Source organism: Lithobates pipiens, unplaced genomic scaffold (genome assembly GCF_037356315.1).
Source record: "Lithobates pipiens isolate NorthernLeopardFrog02 unplaced genomic scaffold, aLitPip1_a1.2 Scaffold_8, whole genome shotgun sequence".
NCBI lineage: Eukaryota > Metazoa > Chordata > Amphibia > Anura > Ranidae > Lithobates > Lithobates pipiens.
In genome coordinates, this window is record NW_027507903.1 from 242,765,597 (window position 1) to 242,790,727 (window position 25,131).

The following is a 25,131-nucleotide window of genomic DNA, read 5'->3' on the forward strand; positions in this document are numbered from 1 at the left end:
CTGCATATGTACAGCCTCAGTCAAGAATATGTCGCATACATAATTATCTTTCTCGTAGCTAGTAATTTACCTACTGCACTAGAGTTTTGCAGCATCTCTGACCATGTAGAAAAGGAAATTAGCTTTACAAATCTTAATTTCTTTGTGATGCTGGATAGCTATGCAACCTAGTAGTGCCACCACCATAAATCTGACAGCAGAAGTACAGCAGCTTTTTAATGAGGATGCAGTAGAATAGGTGATGCAGGCACTAGGTGATAATAAAAAAAAATCCAGATTTGTCAGCTTTTCTCTCGAAGGAGAGATAAAAATAAATTATCTGTGATATTTAATGTCCACTGAATACTTGCTGACTTGTGTGTGTTTATAATGATTCCTGAGAAGTGAATGCATCATGCATTATACAGGCATCACTCTCAGGCAGCAGTTCAGGTTGCCACTTTGGCCACAGTCGTATGTCATACAATCTGTTCTCATTTACTATTCTGTGTTATGTAATAGAATCTTTGAATTTCCAGTTCAGTTCTTGAAGTTACTTACATCAGTGTTGTCAGTGAAGTGTGAGACACACTATAATTAATACTGAAACAAACACATTTAGTCCAATAATGTCAATCAGTTTTATGAATATCATGAATGTTCTACTTCTACTTATCAGTACAGAAAAAGTTATCTGCAATTTCTTCAAATGAGAAATCTTAAAGAAAAACAAATTATTTAAACCTGACTCCAGCCCCTTCCTCTCCCACAATTGGATAAAAAAAAATATTTTTTTGGTGGGGGTTTCTACTTTTTAGCTGCAGGTCAACACTTCCTCTTTTCTTGCCTAGGCAAGAATGATGCATGCTTAATTACATGTGTGCGTAGATGCACCAAAAGGCTTTGCCTAGCCCTTAGAACCTGGCATTTCCACTTGCACCAAAAAAAACTTTAAGAGGTCAGTCCTCTAATTCTGACCCTGCTCCCTCTACTTATGCTGCCATCCTTGAAGGCCTGACACGTGTGGTTCCAAGGGGCCCTGCCCAGCCTTCAGGATTTGGCATTAGCATATGTCTGCTTAGGCATTTTCGGAAAAGCTGAGGTCTGGAACATCCTGAGGTTTGCCATCTTTGTGCATACACGAGGGGGACACTCGGCAGGGCCCGAAGGGTCTGCAGACCCTTTGGCGCATCTACCCATGCATGGAATTGAGCATACATCATTCTTGCCTAGGCGAGAAAGTAGAAGGTGCTGCCCTGCAGCACAAAAAGACAGAAGCCTGATGCACAAGACCTTCAAAGATAGCAACACCAATGGGGAGAAGGCCCAGAATTAAGGAGGACTGAAGTTTCTATAAGTTTTGTTGTTAAAGTGGTTGAAAAAGCGCAAGGTTTTTTACCTTCATGCATTACATTTTTGTCTAGGGGAACATATATCCCTCTATTCACACCTAAGAAATTTGAAGTGCTTTTCCAGAAGCACTTCAACCCTCAACACTCAGACTACAGATTTGTATGTTATTTTATTGAGTTATGTTCACATCTGACTGATATGCTGTTGATCAACGCTCTAAAAAAGTACAAACGCTTCTTTGGGGCATGATAGTGCTATTTTGTATTGTGCAGAGTATTGCAATAAGTGCTGGAAGCTTCTTGGATGCAGTAATATGGCTTTACTTTCATGGAGAAATATATTACATGTCTTATAGCATGGTGAAACATGAACAGGAAGCAGGAATATACAAGTACATGCACTGAGATAGACAATTCATCCTGTTGTATCATAGAAAACATGAACTATGCACTTTAATACTACAGTGCCATCTGCTGCATAGATAGGTATAATGCATACAGTATTTTAAGTTTATTAACAATTTTACATTACATGCTGTTGTTCTTTTCCAACACGCCTTCTCACCAGCATGAGCTTTGTCAAAATATATTCATCTTCCTCTGGAAATAACTGGCGTTCCATCAAATAAAGGCTTGGTGAGGGCATCAGCAGTCATCTCCTCTTACGGGCAAGATTGAATGTCAATAACACTTGACATTGATGTGTTTGGTCCTAGGATTAACTCTTTCTGATTGCATAAGCTTTGTACAACCCTGGTTGTTTTCAAAAATGGGAATTTGTTTTGACATGTCTACCCTAATGTCAACAAAAAGTTGACGAATCCGCATTACTTCTTGATATGCTTGTGCTGTGCAATGCACTTTGCTACAGTTGAAGATAGACCGACCGTTGCTTGCTTTGGACTAGACCAACTTATGATTACGTCCCCATACTGGAAGATGAGGATCTGCAGTCTGTGCAGTCCCTGGCCTAATCAGCATCCACATAGATTTGGATGTGATGTTGCTGATAACCATAACTTCCTCTGAATTGTTCCTTTGAGATATTGCATCCCTCTTTTTACTGCTTTGCAGTCACGCTGACAGGGAGCGGAGACTTTCCTGCATAGTATGCCCACTGCTGCAGCTATGTCTGGTCTTGTCACAGTGGCAATATATAGCAGATTAACGATTGCTCTGTGATTGTTGTTGGGTTGTCATTGTTGGGTAGCAAGTTTTCTGCTTCATTGCTCTATTGATAGCCTGGTTCCATAGGAGTTTTCACTTCCTTTGCATCTTACATATGGAATTGTTCCAAGATTTCTGAGATTGGTTGAGAAGATAACTTCCATCTTCTTCTCTCTCCATTTAGATTCCCAGATAGTAGCTAATGTTCCCAAGTTCTTTGATTTCTAAATTCTCTTTCAGCTTGTGAACTATATGACTGTAATACCCTTCTTGTTCAAAACATCTCCATCTGTCTTCTTGATTCTTGCAGTAGAGACAGGGGTCTGCTTTACTTCTTGAGAATCCCTGTCTAGTAAGTACTTAATTCACTTTCTCATTCCACATCCTTGCGGATTGTTTAAGACTAGATGCTCTACTGAAGTTAACATACAAGGTTGTCTCCTTGCTCAAACCCTGGTAGTTGCTTCATGTAGAGATCTTCCTTAATGTCTCCATATAGAAAAGCAGTTTTAACATCTAGGTGTTTTACTTCCATGCCCTTCCCGGCTGCAATGCTAAGAAGCGCTCTGATGGTGGAGTGTTTTATGATGGGAGCGAATGTTTAATCGTAACCTTTACCAAATTTCTGAGAGTAACCATTGGCAACTAGTCTGGCTTTGAATTTATGGATATTCCCTTCTGCGTCGGACTTTACTTTGAAAGTCCGCTTCTTACTTGAAATTACTTTAATTCTTCTTCTGCTGCCTTTGTTCATTTATTGGCTTTACATTTTGTCAGTTTTTCTATGTCCTCCCAGGATGTTGGTTCAAGTATGCTGTGCGTTTTGATAGTGTATGACAGCTTGTGGGATGATACTCCCTTTGTAGTCCAAGTGGATCTTTTGACTTCAGGTAGTTCAGCAGTGGGGAACTTGGTTCAAGCATTGTGAGTTCCACCTTTTGTTCTGACTCCTGCACAAGTTCACTTTGATCAACCTTTTCTTCTGGTTTGCTGGGTATATTCACTTCGCAGCTTTCAGGGATCATTGTTTTTGGTGATGGGCTCTCATCAAAATAAACACTATGGCTTATGGTCACTTTGTCAGTCTTTGAGTGTAGGGTTCTGTAACCCTTTGTTTGCTCACTGTAGCCTACTAGAAAGCCCCCTATGGCTCTGTTCTCCAGCTTGGATCACTTTTCACTTTCAATATAGGTATATTCTTTACATTCAAACACTCTGCTGTGCCCTATGCTAGGATTTAATCCATGCCATATTTTAAATGGGTAGCCTGTTCTGTAGGTAGGTTGCAGTCATGACTGCTTCTCCCAAATACTTGTGACATAGGTTGGCATCCGACAACATGCACCTGGCCATTTCTATAAGAGCATGATTTTTACTTTCTGCTACAATGTTTTGTTCAGGAGTGTATGGTGTGGTTGTCTGGTGTATGTTTCCTTGTCAGGTCTGTATGTTGTACGGACCTAACAGTGGGGGTATTGCACACAATCCCGGTGGCTGCAGTAACCAGGATTGTGTGTGAAATTGGCAGACAGACTCCTGTCAGGTGAGAGCATTCGGGCGGCGCCACTGCTCTCTCACCCCCATACCCGCCAGCCCCCACTCGCATGCTTACCGGGCTCTGCTTGTCGATCGGCAGGCCCAGGACAGTCATGGCATGTGCCAGCGGGTAGAGGGGAAGGAGATGAGTGGATACACGTCCGCTCTCCTCCACTTCTTGCAGTGACACGGAAAGCGACGTCTCTGACATCACTTCCAGGTCACGTTCTCGGTGTCCCTGGCTCGATTTGCCGATGTAGGATGTTTTGCAATGCGATCTGCATTGCAAAACATTCAGTGGAGTTCAGGGGAGACACGCAGGGTCTATTAGACTCAATAAAGAGAACCTGTCACCAAAAAATCATCACATAGGGTACTGTTTGTGTCCTATGTGATGAATTTTTTTTTACACCCAAGCACATAAACCCCCCCCAAAGAAAATTTGGAGGCCTCCCCCACCCCCACATATACACAAGCACAAATGTAAATGCATGCGTCGGGGCGCCATAACACTAAACTGATACCTATAGGGGGCCTTTGAAGCATTGCCTATAGAAAATATAGAGTACTGAAGTTTGACGCAAAAAAATTCAAGGCTTGGCATGTTGGGTAAGTTTGGAAGTCCAGGTGTAGTAAGGTGGAATCAGACAGGATACGAATAAAAAGGAAAAAAGGGGGTGAAGGGCACAGAGTTAGTCATTCAGCGTGTCTGTCACTTTAGGGAGTAGGTGGTTAGGTGTAGCAGAGGACAGGATTGAGCATCAGCAGGGAGCTGGTATCGAAGCATGCAAGGCCAGTATTAGACTTGTGTAAGTAGAGAAAAGTCAAGTGCCATAATCATTAGCAGTGGAAGGAGTGTATAAAAGGGAAAAAGTCCATTCAAACCATTACTCACGGGGGATGGCGGCCAAAAAAAAATGGGGTGTGGGGGGGGGGGGGGGGCACCTGTGACACTTGTGCCACTGTGCCAACTGTTTCCCACATGTGACCTGGGAGGCTTGCTGAGGGTTGAGAGGAAGCTGATCTAACTGGGCTCCGGGCGCCTCTCCCAGCTGGTAGCAATTGGAGGGAGTCCAGGACAGACTGTGCTTCATCTAGTGAGTTCAACTTGTGGTTGTGGCCATTGTAAGAAAAGGAGAGCTTGAAGGGGAGACCCCAACGGTACCGGATTTAATGCAGCTGAAGGGCTGAGGTGTAGGGCTTCATCTGTCTCCTCTTCACAATTGTGGTCTGGGAAAGATCCGCAAAGACTTGGTAGTGGTGTCCCTGGAACACTAGGTTGGATTTGTCCCAGGCCACAGGCAGGAGGGTTTCCTTGGTGCGGTAATAGGTAAGTTTGATGATGGTGTCCCGGGGTGGTACCTCAGGTTTCTTGGGGCAGAGCACCCGTTGGATGCAGTCGAATGTCTATCAATGGGAATAGCTGGGGTGAGTTCCTGGAACAGAGCCGTTGCAGTGGAGATGAGGTCTATGACACTTTCTGGGATGCCCCGTAGGCGCAGGTTACCCCTGCGAGCCCCGGTTTCAAAGTCTTTCAGGTGCAATAGGGCCACATCTTCTGATGTCACCACGTGCTGCGTAAGTCCCAGTAGTAACGGGCAGCTATTGAGAGCCGACCAGCTCAATTTTCTTAATGCTGTTTTATCCATCAGGACTAAGTGTCCATTTGTCTTTTTAACCCTTTCATGACTAAGCCTATTTTTGGCATTTGGTGTTTACAAGTTAAAATCCATATTTTTTGCTAGAAAATTACTTGGAACCCCCAAACATTATATATATATATTTTTTTAGCAGAGACTCTAGAGAATAAAACGGCGATTGTTGCAATATTTTATGTCACGCGGTATTTGCGCAGCGGTGTTTTAAACACAACTTTTTGGGAAAAGGGACAATTTTATGAATTAAAAAAAACGAAACAGTAAAATTAGCCCAATTTTTTTGCATAATGTGAAAGATAATGTTACGCCGAGTAAATACTGTACATCTTAAGAGCTTTGTCATCATGGTGCATCGTTTCTTTCCTTCTGTCATATTCATCGATTAATTTCCCTTTGATGTATTCAAGTGTCAACTCCTGCTCAGGTTTGGTTTCCAAAGCATTAATGAGAGCAGTATATGTCCCTGGAAGGCTGCAGAGAAACAGGGTAACAATATGATTATCTTTGATGTCCTCTCAGATGGCACGCAGATGCTCTATGATCTCTAGCATAGCATTCACGTGGTTACACATTTGCTGGGCTTCTTTTAGTCTCATCTTGTACAACTTTCTTAGTAAAAACAGTTTCCTGTTTGGACTTGAACGATCATGCAGTTTCTGTAATGAAGTCCACATACCTTTGGCCTTTTCGCTGTTCTTATGTGGATAAGCTGGTCATCTTCCACTAGTATGCTTATAATCACTTTTGCTTGTCTGTCCTTCCTATCCCAGTCCTCTGTCTCTCCGTCTGTGGGTCTGTCTGTATTCAGCACTTGCCAAAATCCTTTTTTTTTTTTTAATACTGTTTTTTTATTAGTCTTCATCACATACAAGATACACTTGTTAATCTTATTACAAGTACAATTGCTTATACATTGCTGATACATTTATAAAGACAACGTTTTATTTTCTCAAATTTTTTAAATATGTCACCTTCTATACAACAGAAGTGAAACCAACATCACCAACTGTAACACTCAAAACCAAAAAAAAAAGGGGGGGGGGAAACCCCTCAACACTTAATTACATTTTTGCACAGTCCTGAAAAATATTCATAAAGTCGAAGCCGATCTAGTTAATTGTTCCCTGGAGTACCATAAAACCCATTCTTGTGATTTATCCTATTGTCCTACATTCCCCCCAGTTCTCAGCTCCCCATCAGAGTATTCACATGTATCCATTAGTTCGGTCCATTTCCCCCAAATCTTCATGAATTTACCCGCACACCCCCTGGCCTCATATGTAAGTTTATAAACCGGTAATACCTGATTTATTAATGTTTTCCACTGGTCCAGAGGAACCGGTGTAGAATATATCCATTGCATAACCACTGTTTTCCTAGCATAATACAACAAAAGACGAAGAAATTGCTTTTGATACTCGCTCAAATCTATATCCTCAAAAATCGCTAGGATACACCACTTTGGGCTGCAGATATTAGGTAACTCAAAATTATTTGCAATAAATTGCGTTACTTGGGACCAAAATGGTCGGATCCTTTCACAATCCCAAAGCATGTGAAGCAAATCTCCTATATGACTATTACATTTATGGCATGTAGGACTGTGTAATTTCTGCATATAGAAAAGTTGTAAAGGAGTGTAGTAGACTCTATGAAAAATACGCAACTGTATCATTTTATCTTTAGCCGAGAGCATAGTGACAAAATATGCGTTAAGAAGTTCCTCCCAATTCTCATCTGTAAGTTCCGGTATGTCTAATCACCAGCGATTTTGTAATGGGCGAAGTTGGTTAGAGTCGTGATGTCCCAACATTTTATAGTACCTAGATATCAGTCCCACGTGTGTAGGTTGTAGTAGTGCCTCCTCCAATGGAGAGTTTTGAAAAGATACATTTTGCAACCCCAGTTGAGCCATGGCTGCGTGTCTTAATTGCAGATAACTAAAGTGCCAAGAAACTGGAAGCCCAAATTCAGCCCGCAGTACCTCAAAGGATTTAAAGTTCCCTTGATTATACAACTGATGTATATATTTCAGTCCCTTTGTGGCCCACGAGGAAGCAGCGGGGAGAGCCAGAAAGTGGGGGAGAGTGGGATTACACCACACAGGATGGTTAGGAGATATAGATGTCGTGGCCTCCGGACTCAGCTGGAGACAACGCCTATATATTTCGAGAGAGGTCCTAATTATAGTTGCACCCTCCACTTTTCTAGTTGTCCTTCTAAAAACCAAATTGGTAAGTGCCTCGTATGATGAAAATATAGCCGCTTCCGCAGCATTTTCAATCTGTGGGAACAGCCACCAATGCATGTAGACAAGCTGTGATGCAAAATAATAAAATCTCAAATCTGGCAGCGCCAAACCTCCCTGAGCTGTAGACAGCTGCAATGTTTTTAAGGCTATTCTAGGGTGCTTGGGGAACCATAACAGGGTCAGTAGCAAAGAATCGATTTCCTGGAAGATCTTCTTATTGACATATATTGGACTATTTGCAAGAACATATAAGAACTTAGGCAAAAACACCATTTTAAATAGGTTTACCCTACCCATCAGTGTCAATGGCAGGGCTACCCAACTCTTTATCCTGTTTTTGAAAGATTCTATACATGGCAAAAGGTTATTTGCAATATAGGTGGAGATTGGCACTTGCATTGTAATTCCCAAATATTTAAACCTATCAGTTACCTGTAAAGGGCAATCCAGTGGCAGCACAAATGGGATATCCTGATCTACTGGTAAAACATGAGATTTAGTCCAGTTTATTTTAAGGCCTGTGAATTTGCCAAATTCACTAATGAGCCTAAGCATTACCGGGATCGTAACTTGGGGGTTAGACAGGTACAACAGCATATCATCTGCATAAAGTGATATACGTTCTTCTAAGGTGCCAATTTGCATGCCCTGTATATCCGAAGATGATCTGAGCAATCGAGCCAAGGGTTCTATAGCAAGCGCAAACAAGAGTGGCGATAATGGGCATCCTTGTCGGGTACCTCTACATATAGGAAACGGTTTAGAAATCGTTCCATTAATTCTAATACGGGCAAAAGGTTGGTTATATAATACTGAGATCCATCTGAGAAAATTTTCTCCAAATCCAAATTTCTCTAAAATATAAAAAAGATAGGGCCATTCAACAGAGTCGAACGCTTTGTGGGCGTCAAGGGACACCACTGCTCTGGGAACTAACAAAGTATTGGGAGCTTGGAGATTGGTGAACAGCCTGCGCACATTGCTGTATGTACCTCTGCCTGGTATAAAACCGGTCTGATCTGGGCTGATCAATGTTGTTATGACCGAGTTTATACGGGAGGCCAGGATCTTAGTCAATATTTTTAAATCAGTATTTATGAGGGAAATTGGCCTATAAGATTCACAATAGAGCGGGTCTTTGTTAGGTTTAGGAATTAAAACTATGAGAGCCTCTTTCATAGAGGAAGTAAGGCTATTCTGTAGAGAAATAGAGTAAAGTTTGCGCAGTCGCGGTGCCATGGCCTCTTTATGTTCCATATACCATTCCATAGGTAGACCGTCAGGTCTTATGCTTAGCGAAAGAGTTTATGGCTTGTTCTATTTCCTCTGTGGAAATGGGTTCCTCCAGAGCTAGTTGTTGTTCCTCCAGAAGAGTAGGAAAGGCAATAGATTCTATGTAATCATACAGCTCAGGGGGAGTGTAGTGGGCCTCAGATCTATACAGATCAGAGTAAAACTGAATAAAAGCCTTAACAACTCTCTCCCTAGACTCCTGCAAGGTAGCCGAGGCATCGTAGATTTGAGAAATAACAATTGGGTCAGGTATCGGTTTGGCTAAAAAGGCCAAGATCTTTCCATTCTTGTCTCCTGAGTCAAAAACTCTCTGCCTCTGATACAACAGCCGTTTCTGTGTTTTGGACACTAGTGCTAGCTCATACGTCCTACGGGCATCCCGCAGCATCTGATATCTAACTGGGGTTGAATCTCTGACATACCTTTCCTCTGCGTCTTTTACTTCCCTTGCCAAGGTGAGTAATTGCTCCTCAGTAGCTTTCTTTAAAGTTGATACCCCCTGCATATACGCACCCCTCAGTACTGCCTTAAAGGCATCCCATGCGACCAATTCTGACACTTCCCGGTCATTCTCACGCCAAAACGTGTTTATAGCTTCCACACAGGAACTCAGCACCAATGGTTCTTTCAACCAATATGGGCCCATGCGCCAGACCCGGTCAGTCGGACAATCTGGGTCACATAGAATGAGTTCCAGAGGAGAATGATCGGAGAGTGCTCTTGACAGATACGTCACCTTCTCCACCCTCTGAAGCACATCCCTGGAGGTAAAAAACATATCTAGTTGAGACAGAGACTTATAAGACTCAGATGCACAAGAAAATTCCTTCTTGTCCGGGTATTTCCATCTCCATACATCTACCAGATCATAGGTAGTTGCCCACTCTTTCAATGCGTGAGATTGTGGTCTGGTGCATCTGAGTCTGTCCATCTCCACATCCATAACCCTGTTGAAGTCTCCACCTATTATGAGATGGCCCTGAATCACAGGGAGCACCGTAGCCATACATGTTTCCAGTTTTTGTATCTCAAAAGGTGGAGGAATATACACATTCACTATAGTATATAACATTTCCTTATATCTAAAGACCACAGCCACATAGCATCCCTGAGGATCAGTTTTTACCTCCAGTACCTGAATCTGTAACGATCTAAGAATCAATATAGACACCCCTCTAGAGTAAGAGGAGTATGTGGCATGAAATGCATGAGCAATGTGGGGTCGTTTTAGAGCCATAACCCTTGACCCCTCCAGATGGGTCTCCTGGAGCAACATAATGTGCGCCTTTGCATGTTTAAGGTAATCAAGTACCAAAGAACGTTTGATCCTCGAGTTCAAGCCTAGTACGTTCCAAGAAACACTCCTAAGACCCATCTAGAGGGAGAAGCAAAGATAGTGTAAAGGATATAAAAGTATAAATTCTTGGTCCGACAATAATGTCATAATACTCTTAGGTACTCTGGTATAGGTTAACACTTTTTCAGTACCATCCCTCCAGGGAACATCCCGTTTCACTATTCCTACAATATGGATCTGTGCAGTTTAAAAAAAAATGAAAAAAGAAACACATAAAACATAACAGACAAAAGGAAGCATAGCAAAGACTTCCAGTTCCCCTTTCCCCCCACCCTGCTCATTGTCCCAAACTTCAACGAGCCTTGTCCCAAAAACCATAACAGTAACTTGTGAGGTGACCAAAAGGGCCTCCCAATTAAACCATCGGCATGTCTAGAAAAGGAATTTAAAAAAATAAATAAATAAATAAATAATTTGTAATGGGGAGGAAGTAGGGATTTCCTCTCTGTCCTCTTCCTGTGTCCCAGGGTCCTCCGGGAGCCACAGTGACACCGCCATAGCATTAGAGTCAGAATGGTGTATCCGGTCACAAGCCTCCTTAGATCAAGTTCTCAGTAGCCAGGCCCTTCCCACCCAAGGGACAATCAGGTATATGATGTACAAACGTCTCCACTCAGTATATTCCATCTCATCGATATATCATTCATCTATGGACTCTGCAACCTTGCACTCAAGCAGTATGAGGTGTCCAGCTACATTTAATGTCTACGTGGCAGATAAGGTCGTGAGTGGGGGTGCAGTAGAGTGGGGAGTGGAGTACTCTCCAAGCATACTTTAAACAGGTCAACAGAACCAGTCCCGAAACGTCTGAAGGATGCCAAATGTAATAGAAAGCAGTCCAATCAAGATCCAACAGTTAGTAGAGGAGACTTAGCCCAAACCATTCAACCAATCAGAGGCTTCCGTAGGGGACAGAAAGAATTGAGCTTTACCATCGTTAATGACTCTCAATTTAGCAGGGTACAACATACTGTAACTGAGCTGTTTGTCCCGAAGACGTTTCTTGACCGCCGTAAAGGCTGCTCTTTGTTTCTGTGTAACAGTGGAGAAATCTGGGAATATTGATATCTTATTTCCATTGAATTTTAAATCAGAGAGGTTCCTGGCCGTGCGCATAATAACTTCCTTATCCCTGAAATGCAAAATTTTTGCCAGAAGAGGTCGTGGTGGAGCTCCCTGTGGGAGAGGCCGCATGGGTACTCTGTGCGCCCTCTCAATGGCAAACAAAGATGATAATTTCTCAGGGCCTACAGTCGCCTTAAGCCACTTTTCCAAGAACAGTTCTGGTTCCCTTCCTTCCACCCCCTCCTGAAAGCCAACAAAGCGCAGGTTGTTTCTGCGCATGCGGTCTTCCAAATCGCTGAGCTTTGCGGTTTGTTCTTTTAAATCCTGCTGTAGTATTCTCAGACTCGCAGACATAGGTTGCACAGTATCCTCAATATCACTGATACGTTGTTCAGCTCCAGTAATTCTGGATCGCATTTTTTGCATATCATGTTTAACGATCGATAGGTCCAGCCTGACCGTTTTGATCTGTGTGGTTAGGGAAGACTGACACTGTCGGATTGCCTCCATAACATGCCTGAGTGTTAGCTCCTCTGCCCCGCCATTGTCCGTCCTCTCCTCCTCCACTAGCAGATTCGGCTGTGATGGGCCTCCTAGCTCACTTTCTTCCTCCCACCTGTCTGTATTCTCCCACAAGTCAGATTCTTCCCTCTCAGGGATAGCTGGAGTAGCCGATAATCTCGGGCTCTGTTGAGACTCTGAGAAATGGTCTCTTATAGTAGTGGGTGGCTTCCCCTTCCTCGTGGAGAGTGCAGAGCTTTGTATAGGAGGGGAGGATTCGTCACTCACCATCCTCTTGTCTCCGGGCGGTTTCTTTCCCGAGGAGCCGGTGCCATCTTTGATTCCTCCCGTGGCCTGCGATAGCCGGCACTCCGCGGCTGATTTCGTTCCCGTCTGGCCGTGCCGCCCCATTCTGACGGGTGTCAGTGGGTCTCAGGAGTGTTCCCCTTCTCTTGGGGTAGATAGCGGAGGTTATCGGGGTCCGGATACTGTACAGGATCAAGCGGTGTCAGAGGAGCCCTTCTCTGGCGCTGCTTACATGTCCGCCGCTGGCCACACCCCAAAAGTCATCCTTGGTGAGAAACACTTGCAGTTTAAACTTCCACAGCTGGTAATTGGCATTGTTAAGATTTGCAATTGCAAACTTCACATCTGAACCGCTTGCCATGTTTCAGTAGCTTGTATACAGTATTCACTGACTTCTCTGTACTCATGGAGTATTCTTTACAGTGCCTCTGGGTGCTTGATATTTAATGATCATATGTCATTTTCTGAAATTCTAATTCAATATGTGTCTATTGTGATGCTATTGTCACAATATACTTTAATGCCAATATATGTTAATATTTACAATTATATGTTTCTTTCTTAATATCAACTCTATGCAGTACTTTTAAATCTCCTGAGGAAGCTTTGGGCGAACCATGTAGAGCAGAAGTGGCTGCAATGTTGTATGAAATTTATGTATTTGACTACTTGTCATTTTAAAGAAATTGATATTTAATATAATTTATATTTTTATAAACAAGTTGTTTCATTTTCTGCCACCTTTAAAGTCCCACCTTCTGTATACCTAAACTTATCACTAATTGTATGTGGTGCCTATTTCAGTTCTTCATCAACCATACATTCTTTTCATTGTTTCCTTTTAGTGATCACTGAACATTGGGAGCATTTTCCACATTCCGCATTGTATCCACCCCATTTTCAGACCACAGGAGCTTCTGCACCTGGTGGAGCATCCCTATTGAGCATCTATGGGGCATCCTCAAACAGAAGGTGGAGGAGCGCAAGGTCTCTAACACCCATCAGCTCTGTGATGTCGTCATGGAAGACGACTCCAGTGGCAACCTGTGAAACTCTGGTGAACTCCATGCCCAGGAGGGTTAAGAAAGTGCTGGAAAATTAATAGTAGCCACACAAAATATTGACACTTTGGGCCCAATTTGGACATTTTCACTTAGGGGTTTACTCTCTTTTGTTGCCAGTGGTTAAAACATTAATGTCTGTGTGTTGAGTTATTTTGAGGGGACAACAAATGTATACTGTTATACAAGCTGTACACTCACTACTTTACATTGTAGCAAAGTGTCATTTCTTCAGTGTTGTCACATGAAAATATATAATAAAATATTTACAAAAATGTGAGGGGTGTACTCACTTTTGTGAAATACTGTGTATATATATATATATATATATACACTATATACATACATACATACATATATATATATACTATATATATATTAATAGATCTCTCTCTCTCTGATAGATAGATAGATAGATAGATAGATAGATAGATAGATAGATAGATAGATAGATAGATATTAGCCAGATGTATAGTCACAGTTGCAGATACATTTTATTGTAAAGTGAGCTTTATTACATTTTCTTAGCCGAAGTCTCTTCCAACAGATGGCATGAGAAAACCTTTTCAGCCCATCAACTGTGTTCTGCCCCCGTGGACACAGTTAACTGCAAGGTGTTAATAAAATAAATCCTTATGGGTTGAATAGCAACCTATGGAAATTGCAATTTTGTACAGTTTAAAGGAAGAAATTATATAATTGGCTTTGCAGTTCATGTTTTCTAACAGTTACAACCGTGTCCTTTTATATAGATGAAATAATAGCTTTCTGAGGAAAGTTAAAACATCGATTCATGAAGACAAGTTAACACAATTGAAATTACATTTATATCTGACACCATGCACTTTCTCCACCTTTGTGACCTATTTCCTATAAGCAACATGCTCCGCAGGGATTGCCAGTAGTGTCTGTTGAATCCATTGAAAAAATATCTAACAGTGCTTAAAAGTGTTTTTGATGCAGCAGCAAATTGGACTTAACACAATTCTCACTCAGTGGCATCCTACCTTTTTTTTCACAGTTTCCTTCTTATTATCCATGTTAAGTCTCCTGCTCTTCTCACTTGGATCCTTTGGAAGGTTATTGTGTTTCTCAGTGTTCCTGCATCTTATATGCTAGGGTACCAATCAATAATGCATACATGAAGACTCTACAGTTTCTTTTCTTTTGCAATTGACATCCTAAATAAACAAACTTGGCAGCTATATCATCCAATTCCTGACACTTGCTGAGTGGTATCTGTGATATTTACACAGCTATTGCTTTAGGATATTGAGGGATGTTTAATGTGCTTATGCACATCTATAGTGAAAATAGCAAGCGTGTTTGAATACATGAATTGCGAATAAATTAAAACTAATATTTATTAGTCATTTTTTTTTCCTTTTTACGTTTTTTAAAAACATTTTAACATTATACATTCTTTATGTTAAAAATGTATATTTAATACATGGTTCAGTATGCACAGTGCATGTTGCGCTGCTTAATCAGAAAGCCCAGCAATAAGGCCCGGTTCACACTAGTGCGATGCCAGACATTGCATGTAATTCACAGCGCACTGCTGTTCACATTACATGTGATGTCTGTGCAATGCAATTTCAGCCATACAGATAGTATGGCTGATCTCGCACCGCATTCGGTCCAAACATGCACAGGACCCTTTTTTCTGTTCGGACCAGAATCAGATCGCATGTGTGTTCACACACACATGCGATCCGATTCTTGTCCGAACGGTCAGCTCGCAGTGTGATACGTGAGCTGAAATGGGGGTGTCGTCAACATATAACAACACTCCCCAGCAGTTCGCATATGGCAGTGTGAACTACCGTGCGAGTCGGGTGCGATGCAGACTTGATTCGCAGGGTTCTCGCATCGAACAAGTGTGAACCGGGCTTAACTGTTGTTTGCTAATTACTCCTGCAGAAGCAAGATCCAAGGAAAACTGTCTCTAGGAGGGGTTCTCTGCGTTATTTCAGTGTGGTGTATATGAGTAACTTGATATCCAGTACAGCACAGCAGTAAACCAACTATCTGAAACCCTGCAACACAAGACTCCTATTCACCATATGCTGACTGCAAAAGGGGGCTGAGAAATTTATCTGAATAAAAATAGGAATAAAAAGAATTTAAACATTTCTAAAAATAAACTTTGGGGGAATTTAGTAAAACTGGAGCAGACAGAATCTTGAGCAAACTACTAGCCTTAGCATATTTAGTTGAGCTTTGAAAATGAAATCCAGAAGCTGATTGGTTGACACGCACGACTGATCCAGATTTTGGCTCCAGTCTTAGTAAATTCCTTTTTATGAATTCATTTTAAAAATAAGTTGGAGATTTAAATGGTAGGTAAAGCTTTATGAAAACCCATAGTCCACTGTTCTTATCAAAATAATAAATGAAAATGCCACAGCCTCAGCAAGTGGGGTATTGAAAATAACTAAACCTCCTCCAGCCAGCAATGCTTGAACATTTATCCATAATGAAAATTGCAAGTGTAAAAAAAACAAGAATCCCCAACTCAACAAAAAATTCAACTACTATATTTATCTCAAATCTAATGTTAAATTAATGTTGCATTATCCTTTAAAGTGGTTGTAAACCCTTTACAACCACTTTTGCCTACAGGTAAGCCTACAATAAGCGACTCCGGCTTCATCGTGGCTCTGGCCAGTGACAGCGCCGCAGCACGTGAACCCAGAAGTGACATTCCAGAGACATGTCATCTGTCACTGAGGTGTACAGGAACTGCTGTAACAGCATCATTCTAAGGTAAGTATTTTATAATGAGCTAGTATGCATTGCGTACTAGCTCATTATGCCTTTGTCTTGAAGGTGTTGTTGTTTTTTTTTGAGTTTACAACCACTTTAAGGTCCATTGTACAATATGGGCAGTCATGTTTCAGGCACTAGGAACTGGATGAGAAGTTTATTCAGTCTGATAGGAAAGGGCAGTCAATTTTCTAGTGTTGAGAGAAACTCCCTGAAACAAAAACAGGGAACAAATATTGTTAACAAAAGACACTGAATTTTTTTTTGCTGCATTACTAAACTTTGTCTGTTATGTCCCATCGTATGCTGACATGGAGCTGTCCGGAAATTAGAAAATTGTACTTCCATACTTATCATATTTTCCTTTTCTGTGATCCCTAACATTGGTATCAACACCACCCGTCTCAGAAGAAAGTTGTGAAGGGTTCCTTGCCACTATCTCTGAGACTCTTTGGCTGAAATGATCGCTACTAAATAAGACAGTTTTAAGGTGAGGTGCCAGAGATAGATATACCCTTTTTAAGAGATCAGTGGGCAGAAAGTACATTACTATTAGTAGATCTCATTTAGGAAAGAGTCAGTTTCTTGGTGGTCTCAGTCTTAATATGGTTCTAAAGAACAGACTCACTAGGTCATTAGCTACCCACTGCACTTTAGTAAGGCTAAAATAGCTAAAAATCTGTTCTCCTTAAGTGCATAAGCTGAGACACATGTCCAGGCCTGGCTGAAGAAAGTCTAGGATATTGTAGACTTGAGGATTGGCAAGTGAGAAATTCTGAGATGATGCAAACTCTTGAAACTTTTGCTAGACTCAGGTGAGATCTCCACTAAGAGCACCTGATTGTGGGGATTGTAGACATCATCGTAGGCATTGGGAGGCCGTCAGACACTGGATAAGGCTAGAGTTACTGTATCTTATCGAGAGTGACCAGAATTTTCTCTGTGGGAAAAGAGATAGAATTTTGCATAGTAATTCACTCCCCCCAAAAAACAGGGGGGCAGGGGTGAGTTGGCTTTGGCAGTGTTCTTTCAAATCAATAGAAAGAACCTAGTTGCTTGGCTGTATCACATGCATGATCATTTGTAGTGACTTCATCTTGAAAGGCTCTTTTAAAATTAACTTTTTAAGGTACTTCAAGTTTATGATTTGCCTCCAGTTTCCCATCCTGTTTAAACCAGGAAGAGAGGTGAGTACACTCCCACAAAAAACTCTTGACAGGTCACCACCTTTATGAAATCTTGTTCTAGAAGGGTCTTCACATAGCAGAAAAGTACATCCCTCTTGACTCTGAGTGCAGAGATTTTTGTCAGAAACACTTGGAGACGAGTTTTTGAAACTTCAATGTATAAACTTCTATAATAGTATTTAGGGCGCAAAAGATTTTCGGTAATCTTGACCTCAGGAAATTTATTTTTGTAAACTTGGAGAAGGAGTTAGACATAATCTTTCAGGATCTGTAGAATCCTTTGCCAGGCCTAGAACACCTTGTCTTTATTTTTAAAGGGTTTTCAAAATTAGGATTTTTACATTTTAGAAGCCTTCTATGTTGGGGGAAGAACCCAGACCTACCCCCTGTCACTTTAGTGATGGCTGCATCCTGTTTATTTCCAAACAGAAACTGACTTTTCAAAAGGAATTTTCACAACATCCTTGCTTTGTACTAGTGTCTGAGACCCATAACTTAAAGCGGAAGCAAACCCATCTATAAAACGGTTTCATTTCTGGCACATGCCGGAAATGTAAGACTTCCATTGGTTGTGCTCTCAACCAAACTGTCAAACCATCAAATGGCTGGTGTCATAACTGATCACATGTGCAGCATCATGGCAGTTGTAGATTAAACAGAGGCCAAGATGGCAGCTTCCTTGGCTGAAAAAGATAGGAGGGTTTACTTACACTTTAAGACAAATAACTGATTTCCTGGTAACAGAATACAACACAACTCCAACTAAGGTTCTGATAATGGCAAGCAATGCTTTCGCAGTGAAAGCAGAAAATATTTTAATCTCTTTGAGAGAGGCAGGGATGTGAGATTTAATGAGATCGTTCAACAACACTGTGTTCTGGACCCAGACCTCTAGGGTCATCAACACCAAAGACCCACTGCAAGTTTGTATGCTCTTAATCCTCCCCATCAGATAGATTTTTTCTAAAATCGAAATCAATACATTTGTCAAGCACATCCTTTATAATGATAGCCTTATGGAGAACCATCTACAATGACAGATCCCTTCTTTACATCTTCTTTCCTGAAAAACTGTATTTTAAATTTATGCAAAATAATTGAATGCGGATTTCTTCTCTGCCTTTGACCACTAATCTGAAAAAAAAAACTTTATTTCCTTAAAAAAAAAAAAAAAAAAAGAAAGTTGGAAAGTTCCTTCATATGCCTGAAACACTTATTATTCTTCTGAGGCTCCAATGGTGGCTATTACCAAAGTAGGGCTTGTCTGACAGACTAAATGATTGTTTGGACTAGAGAGAAGTCAAGCTCACCTGACTCCTCTTCCTATTTAACTGAAGAAGAAGCTGCAGAACTACACAAAATGGGCAGATCTTAAAGTGGAATTTTAATAAGAAATAAAACTCCTGCTAGATCATATCATGCTGGCCCCTTTTGCAGCTATAGCTATAGAAAACATTAAAAAGAAGTGCCTATACTGTTTAAAATCCAGTAACCCACTGTCTCACCTGCTCTGCACATGCTCAGTTGATCTCTATTTTTCAGCACTGTGACATAAATGTAGAGGCCGATCTGCTGACAGCCTAAAGATTTACTGCTGCTCAGGCGCTGTGGATTTAAGCAAAATGGCAGCTTCCAGGAAGAAGAAACAGTTACATAACTGACATACCCCACCCCCTCTGACGCTACGGGAAAGCCAAAGGGATGTCCCCATGCGCCAGAGGGGGCGGGGTCACTCTGCAATGTCATTGTGTGGCCCCGCCCTCAGTTATAAAAGAACTGTCACCTGAAAGGCCCCGTCATTACGCTGGGTGCCTCCCATGGAGGCAGATCATAGGCGGCCTGCAGATTTTTTTTTTGTTTTCAGTCCATTGGAACGCGAGAAGAAGAAGCACACTCCGTGGGACAGTTTTATTTTTAAATTGTTTTTTAATAAAGGACTTGTCCCAAGGCGTGTAGTGTCTTTTTTTTTACCATTTTCACACATTTTTTGTGAAATCGTAGGGGTACATTTGTACCCTGTTACCATTTCACACCGGGGGGCGGGATCTGGGGGTCCCTTTGTTAAAGGGGGCTTCCAGATTCCGATAAGCCCCCCACCCGCAGACCCCCCACAACCACCGGGCAAAGATGAATGGCGCTAAATACAGGGATATTCTTGAGCAAAACCTGTACCACTTGGTGTGTGATTTGGGGCTAGGATGCAGGTTCACCTTCCAGCAGGATAATGACCCCAAACACACTGCTAAAGCAACGCCTGAGTGGTTTAAGGGGAAACATGTAAATGTGTTGGAATGGCCTAGTCAAAGCCCAGACCTCAATCAATAGAAAATCTGTGGTCAGACTTAAAGATTGCTGTTCACAAGTGCAAACCATCCAATTAGAAGGAGCTGGAGCAGTTTTGCAAGGAGGCATGGGCAAAAATCCCAGTGGTAAGATATGGCAAGCTCCTAGAGACTTATCCAAAGCGACTTGGTGCTGTGATAGCCGCAAAAGGTGGCTCTACAAAGTATTGACTTTAGGGGGGTGAATAGTTATGCACATTGACTTTTTATGTTATTTTGTCCTATTTGTTGTTTGCTTCACAATAAAAAAATAAATCTTCAAAGTTGTGGGCATGCTCTGTAAATTAAATGATGCAAATCCTCAAACAATCCATGTTAATTCCAGGATGTGAGGCAACAAAGCACGAAAAATGCGAAAGGGGGGTGAATACTTTTGCAAGCCATTGTATGGCTGAGCAGAGTTTTAAATTTATGAGTGAATGGTCCTATCAGGGAAGAGGGTACAGAACCTAACCCGTTTGCTCGCTAACATCAGGCTTGATTTTTCTATGTGATCATTATTACTAAATTCATTTCCACAGATAATGCTTTTAACAGGCTAAAAAAAAGTTGTCCAGAATAGTGTTAACACAATTTAAATGCAGCAACAAAGGATCGAAATGTATATGTTCAGAAATAATAAATGTGAATAAAGCTCTTTAACAGGATGGGTTACAACCATAAATGTTGAAAAAATTGAGCTCAGTGGTACTTGTATTTAAAAATGATCTAGAGAAGATATTTGAGGGATTATTTGAAATTTCCAAATAAGAAGTTTAGTTTTGGGGACCACCACTTTTTTACTTTAAAATTATAGAGTTTGTGATTAAAGTACCTTTCTGTGTTTGCAAATTACATTATGTAGTGGGCTCAAGTCATTGCAAGATATCTCTAACTTATAAGTTGAAATGGGATGGCTGATTAAACAAGTACAAATCAAACATGGTTTAACTGCTTGCGACTAGTGCACAATGATATAAGGCTGGGTTCACATTGCAGCGATGCGGGAACGCCGCCAATCCGCGGCGGGTTCCCGCATCGCATGCCTCCCGGTGGCAGTTCACACTGCCCTATGCGAACTGCTGGGAGTGTCAGTGAAATGTTAATGACACCCCCAGATCAGTTCGCATATCGCAGTGCGATCTGCAAACTCAGACAGGAATCGGATCGCATGGTGTGAACACCCATGCGATCCGATTCTGCTGCGGGCCAAAAAAAGGGTCCTGTGCGAGTTTGGGGCGGGTGCGATGCGAATTCAGCCATACTATCTGTATGGCTGAACTCGCATCGCACAGAGATCAGATGTGATTTGCACTGCAGTGCGGTGCGAATCACATCCGGTTCTCATAGCCGCAGCAGTGTGAACCCAGCCTAAGTCAGCACGATGGCATGGCTGCTCAAATGGGCGTACCTGTACGTCCCCTTTAAGACGTGGCATTGTGGGTGCGCGCACCCGCCGCGTAATCCGTGACCGTGCCCGCAGGTCCCACGGACTCGATGTCCACCAGTATCTCACGATTGTGTCACAGAGCAGCAGAACAGGAAGATGCCTATGTAAACAAGACATTTCCCTGTTCTGCCTAGTGACATGACAGGGATCTATTGCTCCCTGTCATCGAGAGCAGTGATCGCTGTCATGTCAGTGGTATCCCATCCTCCTCACAGTTAGAATCACTCCATAGGACACACTTAAACCCTTGATCGCCCCCTAGTGTTTAACTCCTTCCCTGCCAGTGTAATTTACACAGTTATCAGTGCATTTTTATAGCACTGATCGCTGTATAAAGGACAATGGTCCCAAAATAGTGTCAAAAAGTGTCCAATGTGTCCACCATAATGTCGCAGTCATGATAAAAATCACAAATCGCCGCCATTACTAATAAAAAAAATATATTATAAAAATGCCATAAATCTATCCCCTATTTTGTGGACGCTATAAATTTTGCGCAAACCAATCAATATATGCTTATTGTGATTCTTTTTAACCAAAAATATATAGAAAAATACATATTGGCCTAAACTGAGAAAGAACTTTGTTTTCTTATATATTTTTGGGGCATATTTATTATAGCATGAAAAAAAAATATTGCTCTTTTTCAAAATTGTCACTCATTTTTTATTTATAGTGAAAAAAATAAAAACCAGCAGAGGTTATCAAATACCACCAAAAGAAAGCTCTATTTGTGGGGAAAAAAGACGTAAATTTTGTTTGGGTGCCACGCCACACAACCGCGCACTTGTCAGTTAAAGCGACGCAGTGCCATATCGCAAAAAGTGCTCTGGTCAGGAAGGGGGTAAATTCTTCTAGGGCTGAAGTGGTTAAAGTTGATTAATGTAATGTTATTCACTTTGTTAAGGCAGGCCATACAAACTTCATACTTTTTTGGAAGAACAAATTTGATGAATTTGGAGTAGAGTTTGTGGTTTTCCACAGGAACTGATTCTAGCTGACTCTGTAGGTTACTACCCCCCCCCCCCCCCTCCATTTTATTGGAGCAGCTGCTGACACTGATTTTATACTTTCACTTTTTCCAGGTGACTTTGGCCCTGTCAAGTGATGTCACAGGTCCTTAACGCCCCTTTTTTTCCCACATGCTGCAGAGAGTGAAATTTAAAGGGTTATTTACGAAAGGCAACTCCACTTTGCACTGCAAGTGCACTTGGAAGTGCAGTCGCTCTAAATCTAAGGGGTAGATCTGAAATGAGGGGAAGCTCTGCTGATTTTATCATTCAATCATGTGCAAGTTAAAATGCTGTTTTTTATTTTCCTTACATGTCCCCCTCGGATCTACAGCGACTGCACTCCCAAGTGCACTTTCAGTGCAAAGTGGATTTTCCTTTAGTAAATAACTCCCATAGTTATGACTTTGTAACGGTCTCTGGAGCATGTGAGTCCAGAGCAGAGGGTGAAGCCATGACACCCTGGATTTACTGAAAGGTGGTTGGATGATGTTGGGTGTCATTCAAGTAAGAAGAGCAGTGGATGAGTGGTTGGATGAGTCTGTGGGGATAAAGATAGAGACAGGTTGAGTATATTTTCTTTCTTTTTTAAAGAGGAAGTAAACCCTGATGAGTTTACTTCCTCTTTCATTCCCTGCAAAGGTAAAGCATAATGGACTACTATGCATCGCATAGTAGTCCATTATGTGTCACTTACCTGACACAGGAGCCAGCGAAGTCACCGCTGTCCCCTGTAGTCCGGCGCATCCATCTTCTCGGTGGGTCTCGCAGCTCCGCCATTGTCATTTGGCGAAGCCGCGATGACGTCACTCCCGCGCATGCGAACAGGAGCCGACACGCGCGGCATCTCAGTCGTTGACGATGCCACGCTCAGTGCGCATGCGCGTCGCTGTCTACGGCGCATGCGCCATAGACTGCGGTGCCTGTCTTCAGGCAAATATCTCCTAAACCATATAGGTTTAGGAGATATTTCTTGGACCTACAGGTAAGCCTTAATCTAGGCTTACCTGTAGGTCAAAGTGTGTTGTAAGGGTTTACAACCACTTTAAAGCTTTAATTAATAAAAAAAAATTGGATCTCTAAACACTCTAAGCCCTTGTACACACGGTCTGGAGGTCCCTGTCTTGTAACCATTTTTCTGTTGGTGTCGGGAAAACTTGTCAAAAGGGATTCATGCTGATAGCAGAAGAACAAAGCAGCAGACAGAAATGCCACTTAGTACTTTTAATTGAGACAAATACACACTATAGAGGGATATGCTTTATTCATAGTTCATGTCTGAGGTTTACAACCATTTTAACCCCTTGCCACCAAGCGTACGCAGATGTGCGTACTCAGCTTCCGGGGGTTATACCGGGATGATGCCCTCACCTGCAGGCATCATCCCGGTACTGATTTTTAGAGCGGGCGATTAGCTTTCCAGCCATAATAACCGATGCCTCCATAAAGAGTACCTGTCACCACCTATTACTGTCACAAGGGATGTTTACATTCCTTGTGACAGCAATAAAAGTGATCAAAATTATTATTTTTTTTTTAATAAAAACAATTTATTAATTTTAAAACAAATAAGAAATTTTTTTTTAAAGCGCCCCCCGTCCCCGTGAGCTCGCGCAGCAAAGAAAACGCATACGAAAGTCGTGCCCGCATATGTAAACGGTGTTCAAATCACACATGTGAGGTATCGCCGTGATCATCAGAGCGAGAGCAATAATTCCAGCACTAGACCTCCTCTGTAACTCTAACCTGGAAACCCAAAATTTTTTTTAGAGCATCGCCTATTGAGATTTTTAGGTACCGTAGTTTGTCGTCATTCCACGAGTGAATGCAATTATAAAGTGTGACATGTTTGGTATCTATTTACTTGGCATAACATTATCTTTCACATTATGCAAAAAAATTGGGCTAATATTACTGTTTCGTTTTTTAAAAATTCATGAAAGTGTCCCTTTTCCCAAAAAGTTGCATTTAAAACACTGCTGCACAAATATCGTGTGACATAAAATATTGCAACAATCGTCGTTTTATTCTCTAGAGTCTCTGCTAAAAAAAATATATATAATGTTTGGGAGTTCCAAGTAATTTTCTAGAAAAAAATATGGATTTTAACTTGTAAACACCAAATGTCAAAAATAGGCTTAGTCATGAAAGGGTTAAGGCCCGAGGACCGGTGGTGTCAATCACATGGATCAGGAACCATTCCATCCATCCCATCATTTAACTGGGGAGGGAATCTTGGAGTACCAGAGCTTAGGTATAGGAAAGGCAAAACTCAGTTCAGTCCAACATTTAACTTGTGCTCTTTCTCTGTAATAAAATGCCTTTGTATAATGAAAGAACATTAGCTACGTTTTAAAGATATATTTCCATTAGTATAAATTTCCTCCCACACATAGCCTTTCTAATAAAACTAATCAGGTTTTATAATAAAATTAGACAGTGATTATAGCTTTGCATTTTATCAGGTAATAGAACACTGTGTTAATCGTATGCAATAAACAGTTTCAATAAGCTTATAAGAAAACAACTTTTCAGACCTGTGAAAATGTGAGGTTTGTTAAAGTATATCTAAAGCCAATTCTTTTGTTTAAAGTTTACTTTATTTTGAATAGAGTATGGAATGGCTAAAACCTGCGTCAATTGTTTTTTTTTTTTTTTTTTCTGTGGCATTTGTATTCCTTATCCAGAGTTTTCCCTAATTTCAGTCCTAGGGACATGGGTCCCCAAGACAGAAATACGGAGAGGTTCTAAACCTGGTCTATTCTGTCCAAAGCAGAAAAAATTGATTTAGATACACTGTCACAAAGTCTAAATCTAAAGTAAATGGTGACATTACCTTGTGTAAATGCTACGGTTTCTATAAAAACC

General features: G+C 41.4%; 1 protein-coding gene across 1 annotated transcript in view; it reads right to left on the reverse strand.

The window, feature by feature from the left end:
- LOC143963323 (uncharacterized) overlaps positions 1-14,593 on the reverse strand; it is an 80,602-nt gene extending 66,009 nt beyond the window's left edge. Inside the window, exon 1 of the mRNA XM_077472927.1 lies at positions 14,534-14,593. Coding sequence (XP_077329053.1) covers positions 14,534-14,566 — 33 coding nt within the window. The 5' untranslated portion in view covers positions 14,567-14,593. The remainder of the gene's footprint in view (positions 1-14,533) is intronic.
- Between the last annotated feature and the right edge of the window lie 10,538 nt (positions 14,594-25,131).